This window comes from Diorhabda sublineata, chromosome 1, assembly GCF_026230105.1.
Source record: "Diorhabda sublineata isolate icDioSubl1.1 chromosome 1, icDioSubl1.1, whole genome shotgun sequence".
NCBI lineage: Eukaryota > Metazoa > Arthropoda > Insecta > Coleoptera > Chrysomelidae > Diorhabda > Diorhabda sublineata.
The window spans coordinates 14,629,908-14,657,184 of NC_079474.1; the positions used below are offsets into that span (position 1 = coordinate 14,629,908).

The 27,277-nt window shown below is 30.4% G+C and overlaps 2 protein-coding genes across 3 annotated transcripts in view; one reads left to right on the forward strand and one right to left on the reverse strand.

Annotated features, from left to right (window-relative positions):
- LOC130444129 (uncharacterized) overlaps nucleotides 1–18,267 on the forward strand; it is a 109,845-nt gene extending 91,578 nt beyond the window's left edge. Inside the window, exons 4-6 of one of the 2 annotated variants that reach the window (XM_056779154.1) lie at nucleotides 1,239–1,372; nucleotides 16,854–17,121; nucleotides 17,939–18,267. In XM_056779154.1, coding sequence (XP_056635132.1) covers nucleotides 1,239–1,372; nucleotides 16,854–17,121; nucleotides 17,939–18,009 — 473 coding nt within the window. In that variant the 3' untranslated portion in view covers nucleotides 18,010–18,267. The remainder of the gene's footprint in view (nucleotides 1–1,238; nucleotides 1,373–16,853; nucleotides 17,122–17,938) is intronic. The other variant, XM_056779162.1, reaches the window with a different exon arrangement.
- Nucleotides 18,268–21,319: 3,052 nt separating this feature from the next.
- Nucleotides 21,320–23,527, reverse strand: LOC130445185 (uncharacterized). The gene is made up of 2 exons (XM_056780728.1): nucleotides 23,434–23,527; nucleotides 21,320–21,833 (listed from the first exon to the last, which is right to left on the reverse strand). Exons 1-2 carry the CDS (start codon nucleotides 23,479–23,481, stop codon nucleotides 21,480–21,482), a joined length of 402 nt encoding a protein of 133 aa, XP_056636706.1. The 5' UTR covers nucleotides 23,482–23,527; the 3' UTR covers nucleotides 21,320–21,479.
- Between the last annotated feature and the right edge of the window lie 3,750 nt (nucleotides 23,528–27,277).

Consider the following 27,277-nt stretch of genomic DNA (forward strand, 5'->3'; position numbering starts at 1 on the left):
TTCCTAAGATTTGAAAACAATTCTTTTGCCTTTCCTGTTCTATTTATCTCATAATAACTCAATCAAGTTGAAGTCGGTCGACTGTGTTAGTCAAATCATTGCGTTCAGTATATTCTTCCTTTCCAAGACTGAAGACTGAAGATGAATCGAAATTAGCTAGAATTGAAAATTCCGATTTTCTACTTGTAGCATTTTTAGGGAAAAAAACAATACAAGCATTTTGGTGCACTAGTTATTGACAAAGTAAAAAGACTGTTGTAGTGTTTTTAAGGCTAAAATCACAAAAAAAAATTTGTTTTCCTAATATAGATCACACAAAAGGTAGTACACTTATTTCAATATCTTTCTATAGGTTTCTTTTATCATATTCCTTCAATTTTAACCAGATGTCGAATTGTTCTTTCTCCAAAAACATCCCTAAACCATCACCGATCCTCCACCGTACTTTGCAATCATTTATCCTGATTTTTCGCTCTGATTTTTGTGCCAAAAGTATCTTTTAGCAGTTTTATCGGTAGTAACTGTTTATTGGCATCCTCTTTACGAGGTGGTGGCAGTAGTTTCCTTCAATGTAACGAATTCAGGAAAAGGCGTCGATTTCCTGGGCTTATTAATATTTCTGATTTCGTTGCTGGGAATCCTACCCGGTTCGTTCACTTTTCAGTTCTGGAAGCTCAGTTTCTTCGAATAAGAATGAAGATTGAAATGTCGTACCATGATAGATTTTCATTTTATTCTTCTTTTGTATTATTTTTATTTCTTCTTTGTGATCTAGTAGATATCGTTTGTTCTTATTCATTCTAGTTCAACCACTTTCTACAAAATTGTCCGTAATTTTTTTTCCTGCAAAAGTTTTTCTTCCTTTACCGGAAAGCTCTTTTTGAGGTCTCATCTACAGATCCATAAAATCAAAGCAGAGAGATTATAGATGTGTAAAAAGTTGGAGAAGGAGGGAAAAATGAAGAGGAAGACCAGGGAAGAAATGATTGGAGGAAGCTAGAAATGGAAATAAAGTGTGAATAATCTAGCGTCATAGTATTTCTAGTGAAAAATATTTTAAAATTTTTCTATTTTTTTAGTTTTTTTTCTAATGAAATAATTGCAGGAGATATAAATTGGAAAGTACCTACAGCTACTCCCAATCTGTTTCCTCATCGAAAAATTTACAAAAGAGTTTTTGAGTTCAAAAGAATCAAAAATATTTCGTTTTTGATAATTGTCATTTCCTCTATTTTCAGATGTGCCAGTTGACGATCCGATACTTCGAATAGATAAAGAGATTCTGGATACAGGTTTACGGCTGAAAGGAAATTGCTCTTCTCCTCCTTCTTATCCATCCGCTAATATTACATGGCTGCTAAATGGAGTAATTGTAAGTAACTACTTATTTTTTATTGAATATCACGTGAAAACGATTCTCATTTCGTGTTAATTTCTCGTGTTTGTGGAAGAAAACAATAATTTGGAAATAACAAATTTATTTTAGTAATTTTTAAATATAATGCCTTTTTCCTCTTGTCGGGATGGGAAGTTCACTATCACTAGAATCGTCTTAATCCATTCAACAACAATTTGGAATCAAAATAAACTTTTTTGCTTATAATATAGCATCGGTTTTGGTTGAAGGAATAATAAAAAAATTGCGAAAAGGATTCATGTCCCGAAAAGAAAAGCATTTTTTTCGAAGACCTTGACTTTAGTTTAAGGTTCCTCAAACGCAGTCAGCTTCAAATGGAGAAAAGGATTCATGTCTCGAAAGGGAAAGCAGTTTTTCGAAGATTTTGACTGTAAATTAAGGTTCCTTAAACGCATTCAGCTTCAAATTGAGTAAAGGATTCAGTCCTACAATGAAAAGCATTTTTTTCGAAGACCTTGACTTTAGTTTAAGGTTCCTCAAACGCAGTCAGCTTCAAATTGAGAAAAGGATTCATGTCCCGAAAGGGAAAGCAGTTTTTTCGAAGATTTTGACTGTAAATTAAGGTTCCTTAAACGCATTCAGCTTCAAATTGAGTAAAGGATTCAGTCCTACAATGAAAAGCATTTTTTTCGAAGACCTTGACTTTAGTTTAAGGTTCCTCAAACGCAGTCAGCTTCAAATTGAGAAAAGGATTCATGTCTCGAAAGGGAAAGCAGTTTTTCGAAGATTTTGACTGTAAATTAAGGTTCCTTAAACGCATTCAGCTTCAAATTGAGTAAAGGATTCAGTCCTACAATGAAAAGCATTTTTTTCGAAGACCTTGACTTTAGTTTAAGGTTCCTCAAACGCAGTCAGCTTCAAATGGAGAAAAGGATTCATGTCTCGAAAGGGAAAGCAGTTTTTTCGAAGATTTTGACTGTAAATTAAGGTTCCTTAAACGCATTCAGCTTCAAATTGAGTAAAGGATTCAGTCCTACAATGAAAAGCATTTTTTTCGAAGACCTTGACTTTAGTTTAAGGTTCCTCAAACGCAGTCAGCTTCAAATTGAGAAAAGGATTCATGTCCCGAAAGGGAAAGCAGTTTTTTCGAAGATTTTGACTGTAAATTAAGGTTCCTTAAACGCATTCAGCTTCAAATTGAGTAAAGGATTCAGTCCTACAATGAAAAGCATTTTTTTCGAAGACCTTGACTTTAGTTTAAGGTTCCTCAAACGCAGTCAGCTTCAAATTGAGAAAAGGATTCATGTCCCGAAAGGGAAAGCAGTTTTTTCGAAGATTTTGACTGTAAATTAAGGTTCCTTAAACGCATTCAGCTTCAAATTGAGTAAAGGATTCAGTCCTACAATGAAAAACATTTTTTTTCGAAGACCTTAACTTTAGTTTAAGGTTCCTCAAACGCAGTCAGCTTCAAATTGAGAAAAGGATTCATGTCCCGAAAGGGAAAGCAGTTTTTTCGAAGATTTTGACTGTAATTTAAGGTTCCTTAAACGCATTCAGCTTCGAATTTAGTAAAGGATTCATGTCCTACAATGAAAAGCATTTTTTTTTTCGAAGACCTTGACTTTAGTTTAAGGTTTCTCAAACGCAGTCAGCTTCATATTGGGAAAATGATTCATGTCTGAAAGAAAAAGCAGTTTTTTCGAAGATTTTGACTGTAAATTAAGGTTCCTTAAACGCATTCAGCTTCAAATTTAGTAAAGGATTCATGTCCTACAATGAAAAGCATTTTTTTTTTTCGAAGACCTTGACTTTAGTTTAAGGTTTCTCAAACGCAGTCAGCTTCAAATTGGGAAAATGATTCATGTCTGAAAGAAAAATCAGTTTTTTCGAAGATTTTGACTGTAATTTAAGGTTCCTCAAACGCTGTCAGCTTCAAATTGACAAAAGGATTCATGTCCCGAAAGGAAAAGCAGTTTTTTTCGAAGATATTGACTTTAGTTTAAGGTTCCTCAAACGCTGTCAGCTTCAAATTGAGAAAAGGGTTCATATCTTGAAAGGAAAAACAGTTGTTTTGAAGATTTTGACTGTAGTTTAAGGTTTCTCAAACGCAGTCAGCTTCAAATTGAGAAAAGGATTCATGTCCCGAAAGGAAAAGGAATTTTTTCGAAGATCTTGACTGTAGTTCAAGTTTCCCCAAAAAACCACCTTCAAAACAAAATATATACAACAATTTTTCATTGACTAACGAGTTTTATTGATTTATTTCTTCCATTCAAGAAATTGAAATGGTATTTTCCGTGACCAAATTGGAAAATTATGGAGAGAAGTCACAAGCAACTTTTTAAAAGATGTTCAATCTTTGCATATCAAATTTCCCACATTTAGAAGAATCACAGTGGAGAGGAGTGGAGAGACAATAAAAGTTAGAGGCGTAGAAAACTTTAATATTGATGTTGGATAGTCAAAATCAATTTTTAAACGTGGTGAACACCTCAGACTCTATATAAGTGGCAATCAAACGATAATAGAAGACGTTGGGAAGTTGCTAACATCATATTTTGGAAAAAAAAGAGGTAGATGCAGAAGGAAGATTCAAATTTTTTTTCTGGAAAAGCAGAATGTCATTGAAAAATTATAAAATGAAGATGTTGAAGGCTATAAATTTTGTGATGGAAGCCTCGAAAACAGTTCACCAAAAATTAAGAATGGTTTTGAAATTGGAGATTATATTTTAATTTTAACATATTTTTTAATGAAAAATATTTATATGGTGGTGCGTTTTATTGTTCCATAACTTGTTATATCCAAGTAACTTTGTCAAAACTCGTCTTATCGGTTTTATTTTTTTTTTCTAAATACGATTTAAATCCGTGCAGCACTAATCTCAATGTGATAGTACCTTATATTGCCTTATTTTCGGTATCTAATATTTTTCGACTCCCAGTAAAGTGTTTTTTTGCGATTTGTAAAATATTATATCATGCCACCTCATCCCGTTATATATACAATACAAATTTTTACAATATAAACTAGAGCTCGAATTATATATTTCGGGTTTCGAAATATATTTTTAAAAAACTTTATTTTTGAATATTTATATGAATACAATTAATCTCAAGATCGAACTAATTATAAACATTAAATATCATCGAATTGTTTACAAACATCTTATTTATAGTAAAATAGTGCTGATACATGTTTACGTTATTTCATACAAAAATAGAATAAATGCTGATACATGTTTATGATATTAGATACAATGGTATTGTTTTAAAAATGTCCTTCAGAAATTCTTCGTATGTAACTCCTCCATCCCTAAGAATGAAAAATGACGGAGGTATTTTTCATCCTTTGTTGTCTTTCCTCTTCTAATTCGATGTCTTCTTTCTTCATTTCTTCTATTTTATGTTTTCTTACAAACTTATATTTATATTTTCGAATTATCCAAGATATTATGAAAATTATACAAATTATTATTATTACAGTAAATAGTCCTATCGATACATGACTTTGTGGATTATAAATTTCATGAATTGGTTTTATATTCTTAGCGATGTTATTAATTTCATACAATTTATTAAAATCTATATTAGTTAAATTAGGGGATTTATAAATTTCATTATTCAAAAATTTAAAGTTTAATTTCGGTAGTATTATTGATTTCCCTTTTTTAATTTGTACATTAGTTGAGAAAATTTCACTTCCTACTTGAATACTACAATTTTTTTGGAATTTTTATAAGCGATGGATACATTATTTTAAAATAGCGGTCTGATACACATTTAGAAATTACATCAGTTTCAAAATTTGGAATCACTAAAAGTTCATCATTTGTTACTTGTTCCAATATTGTTTCTTGAAGATTAATTTCACGAATTACACAATTTTTACCGGAATGTCCATTTAAAAGTTCAACAGTACAGTCATCTTGTAATTTGAAAGTTTCTTTACAATAATATTTTCCTTCTAATTCGGGGCATTCTTCTTTGATGAAAGTAACTTCTTTTTGACTTCTGGCCAAGTAAGGTTGCGGAGGTATAAATATTGTATGGTTTTGAATTACGGGGTATAAATGGAAAAATTCATAGGTTTTAGGTTTTAGGATAGGAACATGGGTAGCAAATATTATTTTGGATTTGGAAAAGGTTACTTGTGAACCAAGAAAGAGATAATATGTCAAAATATTACTAAATTTTGGTATTTGTTCTTCATTATAAATGGTACTTAAATATTTTATCATTTCTAAAATTTCTTGGCTTGATATAACTGAACTGTGAATTGTATTTAATTTAGAAAACGTTATTGCATTTTCAATATTATCAATCAATGTAATTAAACTCTGACAATCCAGATTAATCTGTGAAATTGTACTTTGAAATGTTATAAAATTATTTAAAGTTATTATTTTGTTTTCAATTGAAATGTGAAATTTCTCTATATTATCAAAAAGTTTCCGTTGATTATCCCATAGAGTCGTAATCGATTTGTTATAATGATCAATTAATTTTTTATGTAGTGATATCTGTAAATTAACTTCGTGAATTATTTGTTTCTGATTTTGTTGTAGGACATTTATAGCGTTATTATATCTTTCTTCATCGTCCGAATCTAAAGTTCCAAAAAGCCATTTATCTATTTTGCCTACAGCATTTATTAATCCTCTTTTCAATCTTAAATGTGGGTAAATATTTTCTGATTTTTTATCTAATGTGTTAATTAAAATTTCTGTTCTACTCAATGATTGTTCAGCTAAGTTATGGTATGAAATAGGATTTGTTGCGTTCGCTTGAGATAAATTATTTCTTAGGTTATAATAATATTGTTTTAAATTATTGATTTGTTTATGAATGAATTCTAAATCTATATAGTATATAAAAGTATGTTTACTATGTATAAGATTACTGGTTCCCAAATTGATAGGTAATAATAAATTATTTACGTTCGTAACTGTTATGTCTTCTGTTTTGGTCGTCTTGTAAAGTAATAGTAACGTTAATACTATTGTCAGCTTCATTATCTGTAACAATTTTTTGTTTTAGTTTTTTGGTTTTCTAATTATATTTTTATGATATGTCCCTTTGTTTGTTTCTAATAATATACCAGAATCTTTTACAATTTCAGCTTTTTTGAATTTAGGTAGTTTCTTGTCTCGAAATTTTGTTTTTATGTAGGCTATGTTTTGGTTTTCATAGGATGGGGGATCGTTTCTGTTTTCATTTCTCTTATTAATTATTTTTTCTTTAATGTTAGCATTTCTATTTTTAATTTTTTCATATAATAATTTGGAGGTTTCTTTGTGATTTTGTATGTAATTAGATATTATTAAATGATCGTCTAAATCGAATGGATCAGGGTTATTTATATGGCCTTTAATAATTTCAAATGGTGTAAATTGTGTTACCGAATGAATTGAATTATTATATGCTAATATTGAGTGTTTTATCAATTGATCGGGAGTCAAATCGTTATTATTTTCTTTTATGCACCTAAAATGTTCGATTAAACTGGAATGAAAACGTTCAACAGGTGAATTAGAATTGCTATTTTTAGACGTGGTATAATGTAACTCAATTTTGTGTAATTTGCAAAAATCTTGTAGGTCATTATTTTTAAACTCTGAACCACAATCAGCTGTTATTTTATAAGGTAACCCATGATGAGTAACGTAATTTAATATGTTATCAACAACTGAAGTTCCATTCATACTTGACATTGAATATGCTTGACCGTAAGAGAAATAGATACATTTTCTCGTTATTGTTGAATATGAAAGATTTACTATCTTAATAACATTGACATATCAAATCAAATTTAATTGAAGGGTCTATATTATATTTATTCATTTAACACATTTCACAATTATTAATAAAGTTTTCTACGTCTTCTGAACTCATAGGTTTGTTTTGATTAATTGATTTATATCTATTTTATTTTTTGCACCAATTATAAGTTTCGTGCCAATTATAATTTTCGTTAATTAGTTTTTTATCTTCTTTTGAATAATTAAAATTGTGAATTTCGTATTGATTTATTTCAAATGGTTGAGCTTTAAGGGGTTCATTCAAAGTTATAGGTATTGTTTTAAATGATTCATTTGTGTTATACTGATTATATTTTGAATTTTTATATTATTTTCTTTTCCCATTAGTTGAATAAACAAAGTTATGGATTATATTATTAAATTTCTTATATATACTCTAATTAATAATAAGTTTTTATTATTAAAGTTTCTAAAAGTTTACTAATTTAATTTTTATGTTTTACTTATTTTTTATCCATTAATTCTAAATCTTATCTATTCTTATAACATAATAATAAAAAAGAAAGAAAAGTCTTTGTATAAAAATCCATTTTATAATTTCTTGAATTGCGTACCATTTCAACGAATATCTATTTTTCCAAAATTGTTCTTCTATTATCTTTTCATTTAATATAGCATTTAATTTTCTATTGAAATATTTTGAACTTATTTCATTATTATTTTTATCAAATTCTTTGTTAATTGTTTCATAATTAATCTCAACTTCGTCATTTTCATTATTTATTTCTCTTTTATCAATGATATTACTTTGATTTTGTATATTCAATATATTTGTATTTAATTCAGGTTTTATAACATAACATTCTTTTTCTAATATATCATTATCTATTTTCATAACATCATTTATATCTTTTTCGTCCTTTGTCATATCATTATTTATTTCTTTTATTTCTCTGTTTAATTCTATTACATTTTCTTTTACTTCAATTTCATTATCCTTTTCATTCATTTTTATTTTATCTAATCCTGTATTGTTTAATTCCACTTTATCAAATAATTCTAATTCTCCTTTTGTATCATTATTCATTTGTTCTACCATTATAATATTTTCTTCTGAATTCTTTTCTGTTACATTTAATCTATCTTTTTCTTCTTTATCAAATAATTTACTAAGATCTAGTTCTACTTGTTCATTTATTTCTTTACAATGATTTAATTCTGATTCTTTGATTTTTATTAATTTTTTAATTTCTGGTGAGGAATTATTAGATGTGAAATTTATTTCAATTATTTGTTCACTGGGTTCTGATTCGTTAATTTCTATAAAATTTTCAAAATATGTTAAAGCATCATTAGGAGTAAAATTTATTTCTTCTATGTTTGATTCTTTTTCCGAGGCTCTTTCCGAAAATTTACAATTCGATCATTATCTTCGTCGCGTTCAAACAAATGGTGAAAATCAATTATTTCTTCTTCTTCTTCTTTATTTTTGTAATTATTATTATATAGTTCTTCAGAAGTAAAATTCGGTTCATTTCGTGATTTAAAATATTTGTTATTATTTGTATTATTATTATTATAATTTTCGCGTCTACTTGGTCTGTCAGAAAAATTTCTTGATGTCGTTGACATCGGTTCAGGTCTAGGTAAACGATTTACAGGTATTTGGTTCGGGCGGAAAACATTTTTCCTAGGACCAAATACTTGCGCATTCGTTGGGTAGTTTTGTCTTCTTTGCGGTATTGGATTTACGTTTATTGGTTGACTAGGGAAATTATTGTTATTATTATTATTATTGTATCTTTCATTATAATAGTTGTTATTGTTATATCTATCATAATTATTATATCTGTCATGATTGTTATTATTAGGTTGTCGGTAGAAAGAATTATAATTGTTATGTTGATTGTTTCTATTATTTCTTGATGGATTCATTTGAACATTAGAATTATTATTATTATATTTAACTTTAGGTTCGTAAAATTGACCATAAAGTTTTTCGAAATTTTCAAACTCGTCTACATAAGCCATAGCGTCTTCCAGAGAATTAGGCTTTTTTAAGTACATATTGTTACGTATAACGCCTGAACATCCCGCAATAAAGGTGTTTAAAGCTGTTTTCTCACAGTGATTAATTTGACATCTTTTATCAATCTCTCCTAAGTTTAAATTATTACTTATAATTTGTATAGTCTGACTTTTTAATAATTGCAATCTGTTACCAAAAGCTGTTAAATTTTCATTTTTAAATGGTCGTGTTCTCGTTAATTCTTGTAAAATACAATCTAAATCACGCCTATCTGCAAAACATTGAATCAAGGCTTCTTTTAATTTAAACCATGTATTCAACTCAATTCTATTTCCCACCATTAACTCGGCTTTATCTATCAATTTTTCTTGTATGCATTCTAAGACGTGATTATTAATATCTTGATCATTATATACTGAATACGTCTCTATAAGGTTCTCACATCGATTTATAAATTTATTTAATGTATTTTTGTTTCCATCATAAGGTTTAATATTTTCTAACTTTAATTTAAATAAATCCCAATTTAGGGTTTTTGGATTTGACGTTGCCATTTTTATATATTCTGGATTATCTTTTAAGTTTAATTCACTGAATGTATTTAATACTTTATCAAAATCGTTCATAAAATGATATGTTTAAAATTATTAAATTATCTCTTCCCTATTCAAAGTTTTGATAAGGATGGATAATAAGGAATCAAAATAATAAGGAGACTTGGCACTTACAGCTTGTCTGAAGTCCTGTCCCTCGTTGAATACGTAGATCTAGTGCTGAGGTACTGGAGTACTTAGCCGGAACTTTATCGCACTTTGCGTAAACTCGCGACCGCACTAATCCTACTGACTGCGCCAATTATATATTTCGGGTTTCGAAATATATTTTTAAAAAACTTTATTTTTGAATATTTATATGAATACAATTAATCTCAAGATCGAACTAATTATAAACATTAAATATCATCGAATTGTTTACAAACATCTTATTTATAGTAAAATAGTGCTGATACATGTTTACGTTATTTCATACAAAAATAGAATAAATGCTGATACATGTTTATGATATTAGATACAATGGTATTGTTTTAAAAATGTCCTTCAGAAATTCTTCGTATGTAACTCTCGACATTTTTTTGTCATAAAATGATATCTTAGAGTATTTTGAACTGTTTGTATAATAATGATTATGTTTATGTAGTAAATGATATATTTATCTATCAGTTATTTACAATTTCTCAAACATAATAATATTCTAGTTAATAATTCGGTCCAAACAATTCGAGGAAAAACTGACAAATAGCGTGACTATCATTATTACACCCATTATTAAGATCATTAAGATGATTTAGATTTACTAAGAGCAGTTATATTAGTAGTTCGGGCCCTCGGGGACCTAAAACTTTAACCATAAATATCTTGTCGAGGGCGTTAGACGTAATAAATGACTTCTCAGAGATCCATAATACCAAGAGGTCAGTTTAGAATAGATTGTAAATCTAAGCCAGGTGTTGTTGAGATATAACTTATTCGCAGCTTAATTAATATTGAAATTAGTTCATTTGGAGTGATATTTTATGACGAGGAAATGATTTATTATAAAATTATTCGATGTTCCTCCCAAACTGTTTGTTTTAATTTAATTATTATCACTTGAAACAATCACCACCCACTCGGTTCGCTTTCCTAATTTCTGTTTTCAAATGTGGCATTGAATTGTGAATCTGGTCTAACGTTCAGAATATACTTTTCAAATTTAGCCTAAAACGTTCGATTAGCCGCAGTTGAGGCAGAAATAAACATTTTTAAACTTTGTAGAAGCTCCCACAACGTCCTCTGCATAATGAGCAATTGTCATATATGGTCAAAAGACAAAATTTCCTTCAGGATGCTTTTTCTTTAAGAATTGCATTAACCTAGATCTAACACACTCTTTTTATGCTGAAGAACGACCAGAAAAAGATATCTCCAACCATATCAAAACTTTTGAGTTGAACTTCATCCCCTTTCTGACTAATAATCTTAGTATTGGCCGTTTCACTCCCGTCAAGAGTAAAATAATGATTCGATAATGATTTCCAAACTTTTAGCGAGAGAAAACTCATTGTAAATGACTAAATTTTAATTTTTGTATAATTTGCTGCTTCTCAGTATAATTGGGTGTGGTTTTCTTTTATTTTTGAACTGCATCTTGTTCCTCTAGAATGTTATTACATATTTTTTATCGATTTTGAATTTCTGCTCAATTTTCGCAAATGACTCCTAGTGTAAGCTGCTTCAAGGAAAGTTCCTCTCTTCATTTTTTGCTTTCTGTTTGAAAATGTACGGATTTTTCGTTTTATTTGTGTTCTTATTATAACGTTTTTGATTTTTGGGAAGAGAAAGAAGTCGCAAAGCAATTTATCCGGTGAATTGGGTGGCTGTGGTAATACAGAGAACCAAAAACTGCATCGCAATCAACGCGCAGATTCAAAGTGCATTGCAATTAGACCAAAGAAAAAAAAGATCTTGAAATTTGATTGAGTGAGTTTGCCCCGGTAACTGTACGGGAAATATATGTTTTCAAAACCTAGTTTCATTTAAATAACTCCTCCTTAACTTCTTTATTTTTTTAAATATGTGAAAATAATATTCTTCCAAATGGAAAGATGTTGAGGAATTTAATTGGCACAAAAAATCGATATTAAATAGTTAATTTATATGTTTAGGTGCGAAAATTTTGTATTGTTTTGAGTTTTTGGTTCTCATTCACCAGTAAGTTCGAATTTCAAGCAATTAAAACCTGATTCCACTACAACTATTGCAATTAGTTTCATCACCCGTCTTGTATATTGGACACAACACGCCAGAAGTTCAGTTGACTGGAATTTTCGCAGTTTTTCAAATTGTTTATATCATGTTTTCCACGGCGTTTTAACCGCTCACCTGTCCTCCCCAGGTGCTCTGTTGTTTTTCATTTTACTAATGAATCTCACTTCTATATCGCATGTGTAGTTATGTCCTCGGTATCATCTGCGAGAATTTATTTGTCATCTCCGACCATGGGTTCGCTTCCTTCTCCATTAAGTAGCTCTTTGAAATAGAACGGACTAATCACCAACGCGAAATCCAAAATAATAAGATTTGAACGTTCGCAAAATGTCATCTGACGATAAAAAAACGCGGAAAAAAAATTTTGTTCACGAATTTATAAAATGCTATAACGTAAAGTTAAGATTTGGACAGTTTCTTTGAAAAATATTGAGTTTTACTGTATATCGTCCAGATGTTTTGTGTTTTGGGATTTCATCACCCATCACCCATTACCCTCAAATTGGTGGATGGTGTTGGAGATGATAAAAATACCTCTGGGGCTTTTCTACGTTATTTCAAGAGAAAACTGTTTACTTTTGGATGCGTAACACGCAAATTCTGCATTTATTTTCGCGCGATAAAGTATCACTTGTTTGTTTCACTGAAGAAGTAGGAAAATTTGTCACGGACTATTAACCTTTAATTGAATTTAAGAGAAGCGAACTGACGAGGCAGAGTTTCGAAGTGAGTGATTTATGGAAATAAATAAACATGTTTTACGTATACATTAATTCTAACAACATAATTAAATTAAAAGGATTGTCGTTAACACAAAATGTCTGTCACTAATTGTAGGTTATACAATTATACTAAGCAACGTAAGCATTATTAATTTTTTCCCCGTGGATAAGATAATGTGATTCGTTATTATTATAGAAAAAATAAATAATAAAGTTGAAAAAAAATTCACGTCACCTTTTTGTGATAAATAAATCTATTGTTTCGAAAAATCTTAAGCATAAATATTTATTACACCGCGTTTCTTAACTAATCGATTCCCAGGCGATGATTACATAAGTATTCGAAGGTTGGGAATATATTAGAGTTAGTACAGTTTGGTGTTTAATTTTGCTACATTCCCATATAAATTCCAAAAGTTACAAACGATATGATACGGTTATCAATTCAAATCATTAATTAATCACACTCCACTTCAATTCAGCAACGCTAGCAAGTATGTAACAATTCGAATGACAAATGCAATTACGAGCATAAATCAAAATTTAATAATGCTGTAATAAACATTTAATGATATAGCGTAGAGGCTCGGTGAGAATTGTATGTATAATTGAATTATAGATGATTAGTTAATTGGTATGAAAATTTGTAACTCGTCCGATACGTTCTGTATTGACTATTTCAAAGTTTATCACCCATTTAAAATGGAGATTACAATAACTGAGAGTTGTTGCAGTTGTTCGAAAATTAACTGGTCAAATACTGAATATTTTAATGATGAAAAAGTCATTTCTTAATAAGAAAAAGTTGGTAATTATCCAGTTTAACCCCCTTACAAATGTCTGATGCAAAAGGATATGATAAGTAGGGGGGTGGGTATGTTCCTAACCTAACTTAACCTAACCTAGCTCAGAAACAGAGAAAGGTTAGGTTAGGTTAGATTAGGTTAGGTTAGGTTAGGTTAGGTTAGGTTAGGTTAGGTTAGGTTAGGTTAGGTTAGGTTAGGTTAGGTTAGGTTAGGTTAGGTTAGGTTAGGTTAGGAACCCTCCCTCGGGCCCTACTTTCAACTTCCTTTTGCATCAGACATTCGTAAAGTATAATTATCATACTACTATTTATATTTTTCAACCCTAAAAAACTATGTGAAAATGATTTCCAGCATTTACATATTCTTGTTTAGCGTGAAAAACTGTAAAATATATTAAAATTTCATGGTGATCGGAGGTGAGGGGGTTAAACTGCATAATTCAAAAAAGAAAATTTTAGTAAATTGAAAAAATGAAAAATGGTGGGGAAATATATAAAAAAAAATTTAAAAATTCCTTCAGAGAAATTTGAAAATGAATCAAAATGAAACTCTTGCTGTAATCAAGAAGAAACAGTTTCGTGTTAATTCTACATACACAAATAACTCTTTCAATAAACTTCTATCTGAAAAGTGATTTTTGAAGCAGTAACCCTCATTTGTGTTGGTTGATTACACATTTTTTTTAATTGTAATTTTGATCAAGTGAATCTTCTCTCTACCACTTCTTTCAAATTAAAACCATTTGCTTTGCGGTCCAAAATTTTCTAACGCTCCCTGTATACGAGATCGATAATAATGTTTTATCAAATTTTAATCAATATAATGAAAGTTTCTATTGTTAATGAAATTGAACAAGGGAACATTTTTCATTAAGCAACATGTGAAAAATAAACAAAAGAGGCATATTTACATGAAAAAATGTAAACAAAAGCAAGGGATTCTATAATAAAAAAGTTCATTTAAAAAAAAGCACAACCACTAAAAACAATTAATACAAAATCAAATTAAAGTTGTATTTGAATTTATGAAAAAAAAACTTCTCACTAGCATCTACCTCTATCCTACCATAGGTCTTATCTATACCTTCTCTTCAGCTTCTTTATGGTCTTCCTCTTCTTCTTCTTTTTCTGGTATCCACTTTAGAGCTTGATTGACATTTTTTGAACATGACCATACCAGATTATTCGTTTGGTTTTAATGTCATCGATTAATATCTGTCTTACTGTTGCTTAGAACTTTTGATTGTAGAGAAATTTGGGTGTGATTTAAAAAACTACATAATTAAAAACCTTAAAATTTTATTCTACATCAATCAACAACAATATATATCAATTGACGTCGATATACGTCAAGATATCAATCAACATCGATTGACAATCGTCTACAATTAACTTCAATGTACGTCAATCACGAGATTAATCAACATCAATTGACAATAGGCGTCAATCGAATTCAATGGATATCAATCGGCATCAAAAGACATCGATCAACATCAATTCAATCGAATCCAATGTACATTAATCGACATAAATCGGCAACTATAGACATCGATTTCGTCAATATACATTGAAAGACATCAATCATTATCACTTGACAATAGACATCATTCGAATTCAATTAATATTAATCGACATCAATCGAAATCAATGGACATCAATTGACATCAAAAGACGTCAATCGACAATAGGCTTTGACCGAATTCAATGGACATCAATCAAAATCAATTGACAATAGACATCAATCGAATTCACTGGACATCAGTTGACATCAATCGATGCCATTGTTAATCAATATTAATCGACTTCAATGTACGTCGATCGAGCATAATGAAATTCAATGGTAATAAATCGATATTAATCAACATCAATTCAATCGAATCCAATCTACATTAATCGACATAAATCGGCAACAATATACATCGATTTCGTCAATATACATTGAAAGACATCAATCATTATCACTTAACAATAGACATCATTCGAATTCAATTAATATCAATCGACATCAATCGAAATCAATGGACATCAATTGACATCAAAAGACGTCAATCGACAATAGGCTTTGACCGAATTCAATGGACATCAATCAAAATCAATTGGCAATCTAGTTCAACCGAATTCACTGGACATCAGTTGACATCAATCGATGCCATTGTTAATCAATATTAATCGACTTCAATGTACGTCGATCGAGATCAATGAAATTCAATGGTAATAAATCCATATCAACCAACATCAATTCAATCGAATCCAATCTACAGTAATCGACATAAATCGGCAACAATATACATCGATTTCGTCAATATACATTAAAAGACATCAATCATTATCACTTAACAATAGACATCATCCGAATTCAATTAATATCAATCGACATCAATCGAAATCAATGGACATCAATTGACATCAAAAGACGTCAATCGACAATAGGCTTTGACCGAATTCAATGGACATCAATCAAAATCAATTGGCAATCTAGTTCAACCGAATTCACTGGACATCAGTTGACATCAATCGATGCCAATAGACATGAAGACATCAATGAATATCGATTGACAATCGACTTTAATGTAGGCCAATCGATACAACAAAATTAGAAGATTGAAAAGAAAAAAAAACTGTAAAAACAACTTCCATATTGCGCAAAATTACACACTCAACTTATATATTATTGAATTCAAATCGTCCTCAAAGACTAGATAGTTCGGAAAGTCGCTGAGAAAGTTGTTTTCTCTTGATAATTATTATTTAGTTTTGGACAATCTCACCCCGTGGATCCATGTCGTATTTCTCTGGTTTTCAATACCCCCTCTGATTTAGTAGGAGATGCGCGTAGGTCCTTTTTCAATTTATTCAGTATAGGCTTGATATAAAATAATATACTGGCTCTTAAACATTTTAGTTTTATTAACACTACTCCTAAAAATTTGCATCAAAGAAAATATCAATGAACAAAATTACATTAAACTCTAGACAACATTAGGGGTACTAATTAGAGCTGGCCAAATATGAATAACTACCTAAAAATCGATAAATTATCGTAGTAAGCGAAAATTTGAATTAGTTACTTTTCATATAAAACGGAGGTTTTAAACCTCAATGTTTTATTTGAAATCCAGCGGAAAATTATGTCAATGATTAATTCCTTTTTAATGTTAACGGTTATGAATGTCTGCGTGAATAATTTAATGTCCTCCATTTTCAAATGACGTGCCAATATTTTGAGTGAACTTGATGCAATATTGAATCAACCCTCATCCGATCATTCCTACCAACATTTTCTATGGCGTCACGTTTCTTAGTGCATTTGAGTTCAATTTGTTAAATGTATTCTTCGTAATTTAAAGTTATAGGTATGCGTATTTTCTACAGGTTAATAGTAGCTATCAACAACGCGTTCAGCCCCACGATTACAATATGAAGGTTACTAGTACCTATCAGAGTAGAAGAGTTCCATTGGTGACGATTTCCGGTATAGATCTAGGGGTCGACGAGAACAATTTTTATGGTGGAAAAGCCCAACTTTCTTGCATCGCAAATGTATTTCATTTATACAGAAAAGAAAAGAGTTTGATATTCGATGAAGATCGACCTCGACCCAGACCTTCCTCAGTTCTAGGAACAAGGGATGAAAGTTCAGGTATTTTTAAATTATCCTCTAGCATGTTCATTATTGATAGTTCCTCCCTTATTTAAGCAAACAAACAGTACACTACTTTGATACGTTTGATATAGAGCTAGATAAAAAATCCATAAAGTTTTCTGACATGTATCTAATCCCATGAGTCGATGTGAAGATTTTTCTGAAAATGGAATTAAACACTGTGTACGGATGTTCTGCACCATTATTTGCACCATTATTAATCACAAGATCACCAAATGGTAATGGATTACCGTTAGGTGAAGGTTAGGAAGATGGTAGAGGCTATTTGAACACATCAATTTGAAAACTCAAAGGTATCCGTCCATTGGTGCCACGTCCGCTCACTCTGGATCAAAAACCCATTTGAATGAACATTTTCCAGGCCTTATTGACGCAGTTTAAGCGAATCTGCCGCGAAAAATCAAAAGACGGTTTTTTGGGAAAAGTGGTCAACTATCTTTTGAAAAGGTAAAAAAAGAAGAGGATAATATTACGTGTCTGCTTGATAAGGTGAAGATATTTTATAAAGCGACGACATTTGAAGAAAAAAAATCAAGACATTTATCTTCGTAGTTTTAAATTTACATTCTAAGGAGAGAGATTTTCATCAAGACATAAAAGACTTTGATGAAAAGAAAAAAATGAAAATTTTTCTTGTTTCGTTGCTAGATTTTGGACACTTCCCACATCTCGTTCCAAAGTAGATTATCTGCGTCAAAATTTGTAGAAAACGGTGAATCGGCAGCCGAATTTCAAATCTCTAAATATGTATTCTTTGGTTCTATTTACGTTAATAACTTTTTTATTGTTTCAGAAGCAGTACCCGCCAGAGGTCGATTCATTCTTTTGGCAATTTCGATGAAATTGATATCAGTGATTCGGTAATAGATTAACTGTGATTTATGGAAATACGGTACAACTGAACAGTGTTTTATAATAAATTAAAAGTGTGTATTTCCAGTGGAAAACGTTGTGATATAGACCAAAATGTAAATATTATTATAAATGTTAAACAGTTAAGTGAAGACTTATTCCGTTCTATAAATATGTCAAAATGTGAAAACAGTTTCTGTTAGAATATTCTAAATAATTTTCATGATCCCCAACCAATATTATATAATACAATCTTTTTGGACAATCAAATTTCAGCTTTATTATTACAATAAATAATCAATCGATGAAGATATTGGAAACTCGTACGTATGTATTTTGGAATGCAATTCAAGATCAAAAATTTCATTTTTTTATTATTAAAAAATGCCAAATATGCAAAGCGCGCATATTTGAAAGATAGCATATTGTACAAACAATTCATAAAAAATGTATTCCCAGTTTGAAATTCGAAATAAGTCGTTTTAAACCACCCTTATGCGGGTTGTTGATCAAGAGCTAAACTAAGTTAGTTAGTGAAAAATTTCATGGACCCAACAATAACAAACATTAAGTTAATTTTATATTTATTAAAATATTGAATAAACCATATTAAAGCATAAAATTAATTATTAAAATTATCAATATTCGCAAGACTATTAGTCCAAATCATCTTCCCTTTCAGGAAGTTTATTTATTGAATTCTTGTGATTTAAATAATATAATTATATTACAAAGTAACTATAATAAATAAATATACTGATAATAACGATTTTTTTATCCATTACCTCTAACAAATTGTCAACTGGAGTAATAACTTAGTGTCTTGTTTAATAATATTCAAAGCGATAATTGACAGCAGCTGATTTCCAAAATAATGTAACAAATTTTCTCACTTTCTGGTCTACGTTGAATTTATTTGCTTGGCATAAATCTTGGATTTCGTATTTTTTTTACTGATTATAATAGTTTTAGGTGGACACCCAACTTATTTCTAGATTTCCTTCCGTTGGTTCAGCTCGCTTCGATTAATTGGGAAATAGCTTAGCTTTTGGTCGACAACCAGCATTAACCCTGAGTTCTGTTGAGCAATCAGCATACGGTGTAGATCAATTTGTGTCAGCTTTTATTTATTTTGTGCTTTCGAAGAGATAACATTAATTTTTGATTTGTTGTGTATTGTTTTATTATTTTTTATTGATAAAATGCCCAAAAGCAGTTCTGCTTCAGTGTGGGTCAAGCCATACAAAGAACTACGTATGATGATGGTGCACTGCTCTACGTGCAATGAAATAGTAAGTATAATTTATAAATCTGTCGATATGTTCTATTTTTTTGAAAATTGCAAAAATTCGTTTTAGCACCATTAAAAATACAGAGAAATGCACATGGTGTTTCAGCTTTTATTTGTTTTTATAACTACATTTTTTTCAATCTCAAAAAATAACATGACTACAAATCATTTGATATCTATTGATGGCTTTGTTTGATAGCAACATATTTATATTCAGTTTATGTCTGTTTTACTTTAAAGTGAAATGTTTTATTACATATTTTCAACGTTTCGACTAAATAATTTGCATATTTTAATTTTTTTATTTTCTTATTTAAAAAATCGCCGCTGCTTGAAAGTTGCAGACGCGTTTTCAAGATGTATTTCAACTTGAAATCAATAAGTGCGTTCACTCAACTTGAACGACAATATTAATGGATTAAACTTTACTTGTTCAATCTAAAAATTGTTCATTTATTTGAAACAAAAGTTTTCAGGACGATTTTCATTCAGTTTTTGCAAACCATCGAAACTTGAAACATGGAAAAGCGTTTTAATCATGACAAATAAACTAATGACTATAAAAGTTCGGTAAAACGTAAAATCTTGAAAATATTAGATCTGAACTACGAGGAATGCAGAGAGTAATTCTCTTCCTGATGCTCTATAATATCTCCAAGACATTACGGTTCTCCATACGGATAAAACTGAAAAAATCAACATAAAAAACCATGGGCAATATCGACACAATTTGTTGTATACCCAAGCAGTGTTATTTAAGTATATTTTGGTTTTATTTTTTCAAAACAAAATTCTTTTCTTCAACAAATGCGGCACTCATTTCCTCGGCAGCAAGATAATATTGATCAGTTATTGTTTTCTCTTTGCTGAATAATCATTAAAATTATACAAAATATTGTATTGTTTTGTTGGTTAAGTTAGGCATATCGATCGAAAATATGTAAGTAATCGTTTCGATTTCAATTTCGGGCGAGCTTTGGATCAGAATTAAACAATCGTGGCACATAACTATTTCATATGCTGGAATATTTATTTAATCTTCATCTCACTTCTATTCGATGATAAGGCACAGATTCTATTAAATAATGAACGTATAAATTCTTATTTTATGATTATTAGTCTTATGTTTGTACCAAAAAGTTTAATTGTCTCTGTAGAATAAAAAACGTCAACGTCAATATCATGTTGGATAACGGCAATATTAATATTGAGTTTTGAGTCACAAATAATGTATGTAGCATCACCAGATAGATTGTTCTGTATCTATCTAATGTTTATCTTATTCCGAATCTCTTTATTCCTTTTCTTAACACTATTTTCCTCGTTTTAGAATGAAATCTAATGAAAACGATTCACTACACAAGACAAAACTCGCTACTTTAGAAAAGTTTACTTACACCATTAGATTTTTCCAAATAATTCTACTAATTTGTAATCAAAACAACCCAAAAATGTATGTACTATGTGGGTGAATGTATAGCTGAATATGTTATTTTTACTGCGACCTAGAAGATCTATAGATAGAGGTTAGTTCCTCTACGTAGCACATTGCATCATCTGCTAAGTCTAGCGAAGTCTTGAGTTGACGATATCCTAACAAGATTCTTTTTAATATTCGTGAAATATTTTCAATTAAGTTGGTACATTCAATCTTTATTGTTTATAGTATCTTCACTTATTTCATTTCTAGTATTTTCTCTAGTATCCAATAACGCATTCCATATAAAGTTTTAAGTCTTACAAAATGTTTATAAACCTTTATTTTAGTAAGTCTTTATTTTCCTTTATTTACTATTTCTTCTTACTTAGCTTATTCAACAACCAAACTAGCTTGTAGTAAATTGAGAAAAAAATACGACACATTCACAAAAAATTTGTATTGCTAGGAAGTTTTCTATTTTTTTGAAATTTCCGTAGAACTTATCGTGTCATCAGTTAAGTATGTATTTCCACTATCAATAGAACTAGATAGAATGTATTTAGATTGTGTTTAATGGCGTCAATGTGAAGGTTAATTTCATAGGTTGTAGGTTTAAATATTCCTCGAAATATTTATTGAAGAAAAACACGAAATATATATTTTATTTAACAGATTACAAATAGAATTTTCTACTTTCTAATATCTATTGCGCAAGTAGTATTTTTTCTAATTATATATTCTCATTTTCTCTGGTTATTATTTCGTCTTAGTTCAATACTCATCAATTTTTTCGAAATGCGACGCTATACATTTGACTATTTGTGAAGCGTTAGTTTCGTTAAGTTCATCACTGGTTAAACATGTATTTATTATATCTTCGACTTCATCGTCAGAGAAAAATAATCCAAAGAATGGTTTAGCATAATCTCTACCGCTAAATTTTTTGTCTTCACCAAATAATCCTGTTTTTTTCAACATACATACCGAATGAACTTTTATTGGTTGTTCGGTAGATCCCGCATACAAATCCTCTAAATATTTCCTTTGTGTTAAGCCGGATTCTTTGCCGCAATCCGCGTGCGATTTGTGTACTTGTTCTAAATTTTCCGTCATATCTGGAGATGGCTGAAATCAACATATTATTAGGTGACCTTAAAAGTTCGTAAACTGATTCATAGATGGCGCTACATCAGTTTGTGACTTACAGCAATTTGAAAAAATATAAAGGGATTTCGTGTCTAAATTGAACATTGGTTTTTGGAAAAAATAAAACCATTGAAGCCGAAGCTCGACTTAACAAAGCTGAGATCCTAAAGATATCAAAGAAACGTATGTGTGAATGAATATTTGGACTTGCGGGCTCAGAATAGATCAAAAACAACAAAGAATTTATGTTTTTTGATATTGATTGGCGTTGTTCAATAGTAATAAATCCGAATTTTCTAGTCGAAATGTGAAAATGGACTAAATTCGGCTCTATCCTTTCACACCAGAGTCCAATCGAGCGGACTACACGTGATGAAACGACTCCAAAGCGTGGAAAGATGTAAAAAATGACTGGTGGTATGTTCCTGATATGATCAATCTTAGAAAGGAAGAAATCGCAAAGTAACGGACCCATTTAAATAAGAAAAAGAAGCTATCTCAAGACCTTGTTAGAAACCAATGCTTCGAATGGCTTCGAATTGCTTCAACATCCACCGTATTCTATAGATCTGGCACCTAGTAACTTTTTCCTGCTCTCAAACCTCGAATAAAATCAAATTTTATCAAAAAAATATTTATTTATGCTAGCCTATGAAATTATTATGAATTTTTAATGATTAAATTAAAGGAAAATACTTAGCCGAATTGTACTACATCAAATCTATACAAAAATTCTACTGAAGCTTTTTTATACCAATTCACGATTAATATCGATTGATTTTGATTGATTTTTCCGAATCTACAGGTGTTAACGCCTCTCGGTCTTAATTGTCCCAAGCGATAGCATTTTTCACCTAAAGTGGGGTGGGTATAATATTAATGAATTGAATCTTGTTATGAGTCGCAGGATTTGCCGCCCCCGAAACGTGCCACCTGTGTTTATAGTGAACGCGTCATCGGTTTAGGATATATCAAGTTTAAACACGCATGTATAGAACGACCCCCGTAATCAGCGGACTTGAACACGTGTGAACACGTTCTTCTTTCTGAAAGATAACTAAAATTGAACAAATTTTTGATAGGGCAAGTTCAGATGGGGATCACTTCGTTCAATTAAATTGAAATCTATTTAAAAAAAAATTACTACTTCAGTGACTCGATGTACGTTTTTTTTATTATTTTCCCTGCAGCTTATCTCAAAATTATAAGTGATCGCAAGAATGTATTCAAATAACACCGATGAAAAAGAAATACCGGAAATTAACAAACCTTCGAAGATACGTTGGAGCTTACCGCATCAGCTTTTTACTTCGAGAACTTCCTTGCAAGAATAAGGTTATTATTATAAATACACAATAAATGTTTGTACTGTTATCGTTTTCTTTAACTCGAAACCTTATACTTGCAAAGATATGCTTCTGGTTAAACTTTGATTTAGAAATGTCATCAAGACAAAGAGATTTTGTTAATTCAAGTATATTTAGACTAAGCGTTTTAAACTGCTCTAAAAATATATAAATTATTTTTTAAAACCATTGATATATCTAAAAAAGTCTTAATTATATATAGAAATACTTACCAAAGCATTGCAAAATGTCCACAATACACAAAATAATGTAAAACGCATCTTGATAATAATGGATCTTCACGAAAAATCGTCGAATTATGTTTATAACATTTTCTTAATTTATTTTATATTTATATTGTTTAACCACAAATTGATGTAATACCTTTAATTATTGTTATTAAATGTACAGTGTTTATCTTAGAATGATAATTATTTACTTTCTTTAATTTCTGTTTCCGTTTTCAGAGTCGACTTCAGCTCAACTGACGTTTCCTTTTTATATGAACTGACCAATTATCAGATAATGCTTTCCGATCGCGTATAGGTAAATTTTTTCACCGAATGGGGTGCTAATTTGTAAATTATTTTAGGCGACATCATCAGGGAAAGTTACGCATCGACCGTCCTCAAGAAGTAATATTGTACGGTTGATCATGATGTGGTTTATCTAGATTTTCGACTGGTTGCTGTTGATGAAGCTTATGTTATAGCACTTAGATATAAACGGTTCTCAGACGTTATATCAATAAGAACTAATTTATAGCTTAATATCAATTCCCAGACAATCGTACAACGATAAAGCATTGGTGTTACTGAAAATTCGATATACAAATATTAATAAACTGAATAATTTTATAATAATAGCTTTCATTCATCGCTTTGACCTATTCAATCCCACTAATTTAGTATTTTTTGCCCAATTTCACAAAAAATTTACACGCGATTTAAGATTTCAAATGTCTGGTTTCGACAGAAATATTCAAAAACGATTCTGAGTATTAAATTAACGTTGTAATAAAATAACTATCATTTCAATCGAATGCTTGAATGATTTACTGTAAACATATTAGATGATTTACTAAATTGTCATTAATTTTCCAATAAACTATTAAAAATCGTAGAACAAAAAGTTGTTTAATAATTATAAAAGGGTGGTTCAAATATAAAATTAAAGCGTGAAAAATTTAGTGTCGAGTGGCTGTATTGGATGTAAAACTGGTTTTTAGTGTACTTAGAGCCATAATAGAGTGTTTAGGGTAAACCTGCCACATGCGGAGCGTTTTAGAACAAAAGTTACCGATGAGAAGGTCACCGCTGTAAAAAATACACTACAAGGGATGAAAATTGAATATTCCTTCGATTTCCGAGTCGAAGCCAAACATTCCACTTTTTTCCCTTGTAGTGTAATTCGTCCCTACAATTTTCGACCGAGGTATGAAGAAAACTTATTTTGGGAGACTGACGGAGTACTGTACACCATGTGCCTGATGAATTGAGTATTATTTGAGGGGTCCAAAGCTGTAGTGAACCATGCCCATGAAATGTGATTTTGGGAAAACAGCAGTTGAAGTTTTTTGTAAATGATGTATACGAAGTTTTATATAATTTTTCATACTACATTAGAAATTCATTTCCAAACTTTAACTTGAACATTAATACTAGTTCTTAACTGATAAAAATATTTTTTACACCTAATCCATATAATTTTTTATCATTATACTGAACTTGGTTCACTTTTCCAGTGGACATTTTGTAAAATGTATAAATTAATAGACAACATGTTTAATTGTTTAAAAGTAAAATTGAGGTAAGTTTTTGAAATAACCGTGGTGTACAGGTGGAATATAAGATCAATCATATCTGCCTTTTTGGCAGTAGTTACAGGTCGCCATGTAATGTAAAGACAGTTTTGGTTGACGAGATTCGAAGATGTAATTTTTTTTCTTCCTGCACCACTAGTTTTTTTAACGTCTTTTTGAAAGCGAAGCCAACGAATCTTTAGTTATCTGATTCCTTTTTTCTATTTGTAATAGCTTCCTCTAATGCCGATGTACTTAAAAATTCATTCCGTTGTATATGAATCGAGTTGAAACGAGGCTCCTTTCTTTTTGCATTCTTTATAACGTCAAACCAATCTTCTGAAACGAAAGTGTTTTGACGTTTTTCACTTGTCGATAGGAAGAAACGAATGCCCAGAAACTAAAAATTTCAGGTCAATCGTCTTCGCAGCCATTGAAGCATCCTGGACAAGTTTAAGGAGCATGAGATTCTGAACAGTGCAAGAATCTGAGAACGAAATTATATTCCTATGGTTATCTTTAAGATGTTTGCAGATACCATGACGATCATTTTCACCCACTGTGTCGTTTTGATTCAAATTTATGTCAACCAGAAATCTGCGATATGCTTTTCTTCGATTGACAACTAAAGGTCCAGGTTGAGGTATGGTCTCCCTTCCAAACTCTTCGTTTTCTTCCACTCTGTTATTTTTTTCGATATTATTGTCATCTTCGAAATTTCTAATGTAGCAACTAAGCGCAAATGATACTTTTGCAGTAGCATTCTCACCAGAATATGAGAACAAAATTATATTCTTATGGTTAGAGGCGTTTTCTTTAAGATGCTTGCAGATATACGAAGCTACATCTTAAGAACCTCTACCATCCTCGGTTTCGTCCCAAACATACATAAATTCCTTTTGTAGTAGGCAAGAGATGTCGAAAGTTTGGGAAACGGAAGCGCTTTTTGGATGTCAAATGTGCAGACGTAAAAATCGTCAGAAGTCTTCTGTTGATCGGTCTTAAGAACACTTCTCAGCACGAGTTAAATGAAGTTTTTTTCGCAACTCAAGTTCTTTTCTCGTTTCATCTTGCATTTCAGCACGCATCTCAAGTAATAATTCATCGCATTGGCGAGAGGTATTTTTTCTGGGAACTTTAAAGTGAAAATTGAATGTTGTTGAGAAAACCTTGTAATAATATTTTTCTTTTACTGGCTATTTATTTTCCTGAGAACATTTTTTAACATAAAGATCGTACATTTTCCTTTAGTATCGTTTTATTTTCGTTATCCTCTGATAAGATGGAAATGATTTTATGTGTACAACAACATCAGAATCATTTGTTGGGACATTCTTTCCCCGGGAGGCTATGACTGCAAAAACCTCTTCTTCAATCAAACAACGATACAGCCGTCCCCAACTAATTTGTAGTGTATTAAGGAAAAACTTTTTGCATACAGTTTTATCGTTTACTTTAATACTTATCGAGTAAACAAAAGTAGAATTCTATTCACGCCCTGAACCATCCTTAGATCGCTTTCTCAATATTTTGACGTAGAAATATATTTTGCTTACTAAAATCAGCTAAACTCCAAAACGATTCGAAAAACTTGGATAAATCTTTCGGTTTGAAGCTGCTAAGACATGTTCTTCTACATTTGAGAATTTGAATCAAATATTTTAGCTGTTTTGGAGGTTTTGCACTATTTCTCGAGAGCTTTCGTTTCTTTTTAGCCCAGCTGGCTCCGTTTCTAGATCTTTTTCTACCTGGTTTGTCATTTTCAGGACTTTCTGAAGCAAATATAAAAGAATTTTATAAGAATTTATGCTGGATGACATCTCACTACATCGTTCGAACGTACTAACTGAGCTAATGGTAGTTAGTCTTCAGATTCCCAATTTGAAAATAGATAATATTAATTGTTTAATTACGTAAATGATTCTAAACATGCTTATTTTAGAAGTCGGTAATTATAACCTTAAAATATATCATTTTTCGAGAATTTCCAATATTATTGTAGAACATAATATCTCAATATCATTGTTATTATCCTAACTTACCGTCAGAATTCATATCAACACTTAAAAATCATTAAAAAGTAAGCAATAAAAAGTCAAAACAATTAAAATCCTGGCGATAAGGCATGCGGGAATATTGTCCAAATAGAACTAATGAACTTAGTTAACTTAGTATTCTACGGCATTGAACACTTTTAATAAATTGTCACTGCAGTAGTGGTTTAATCGCCATCTATCAGTAAAATGGTGCTACTGGTGTTATAAGCTGTATATTAT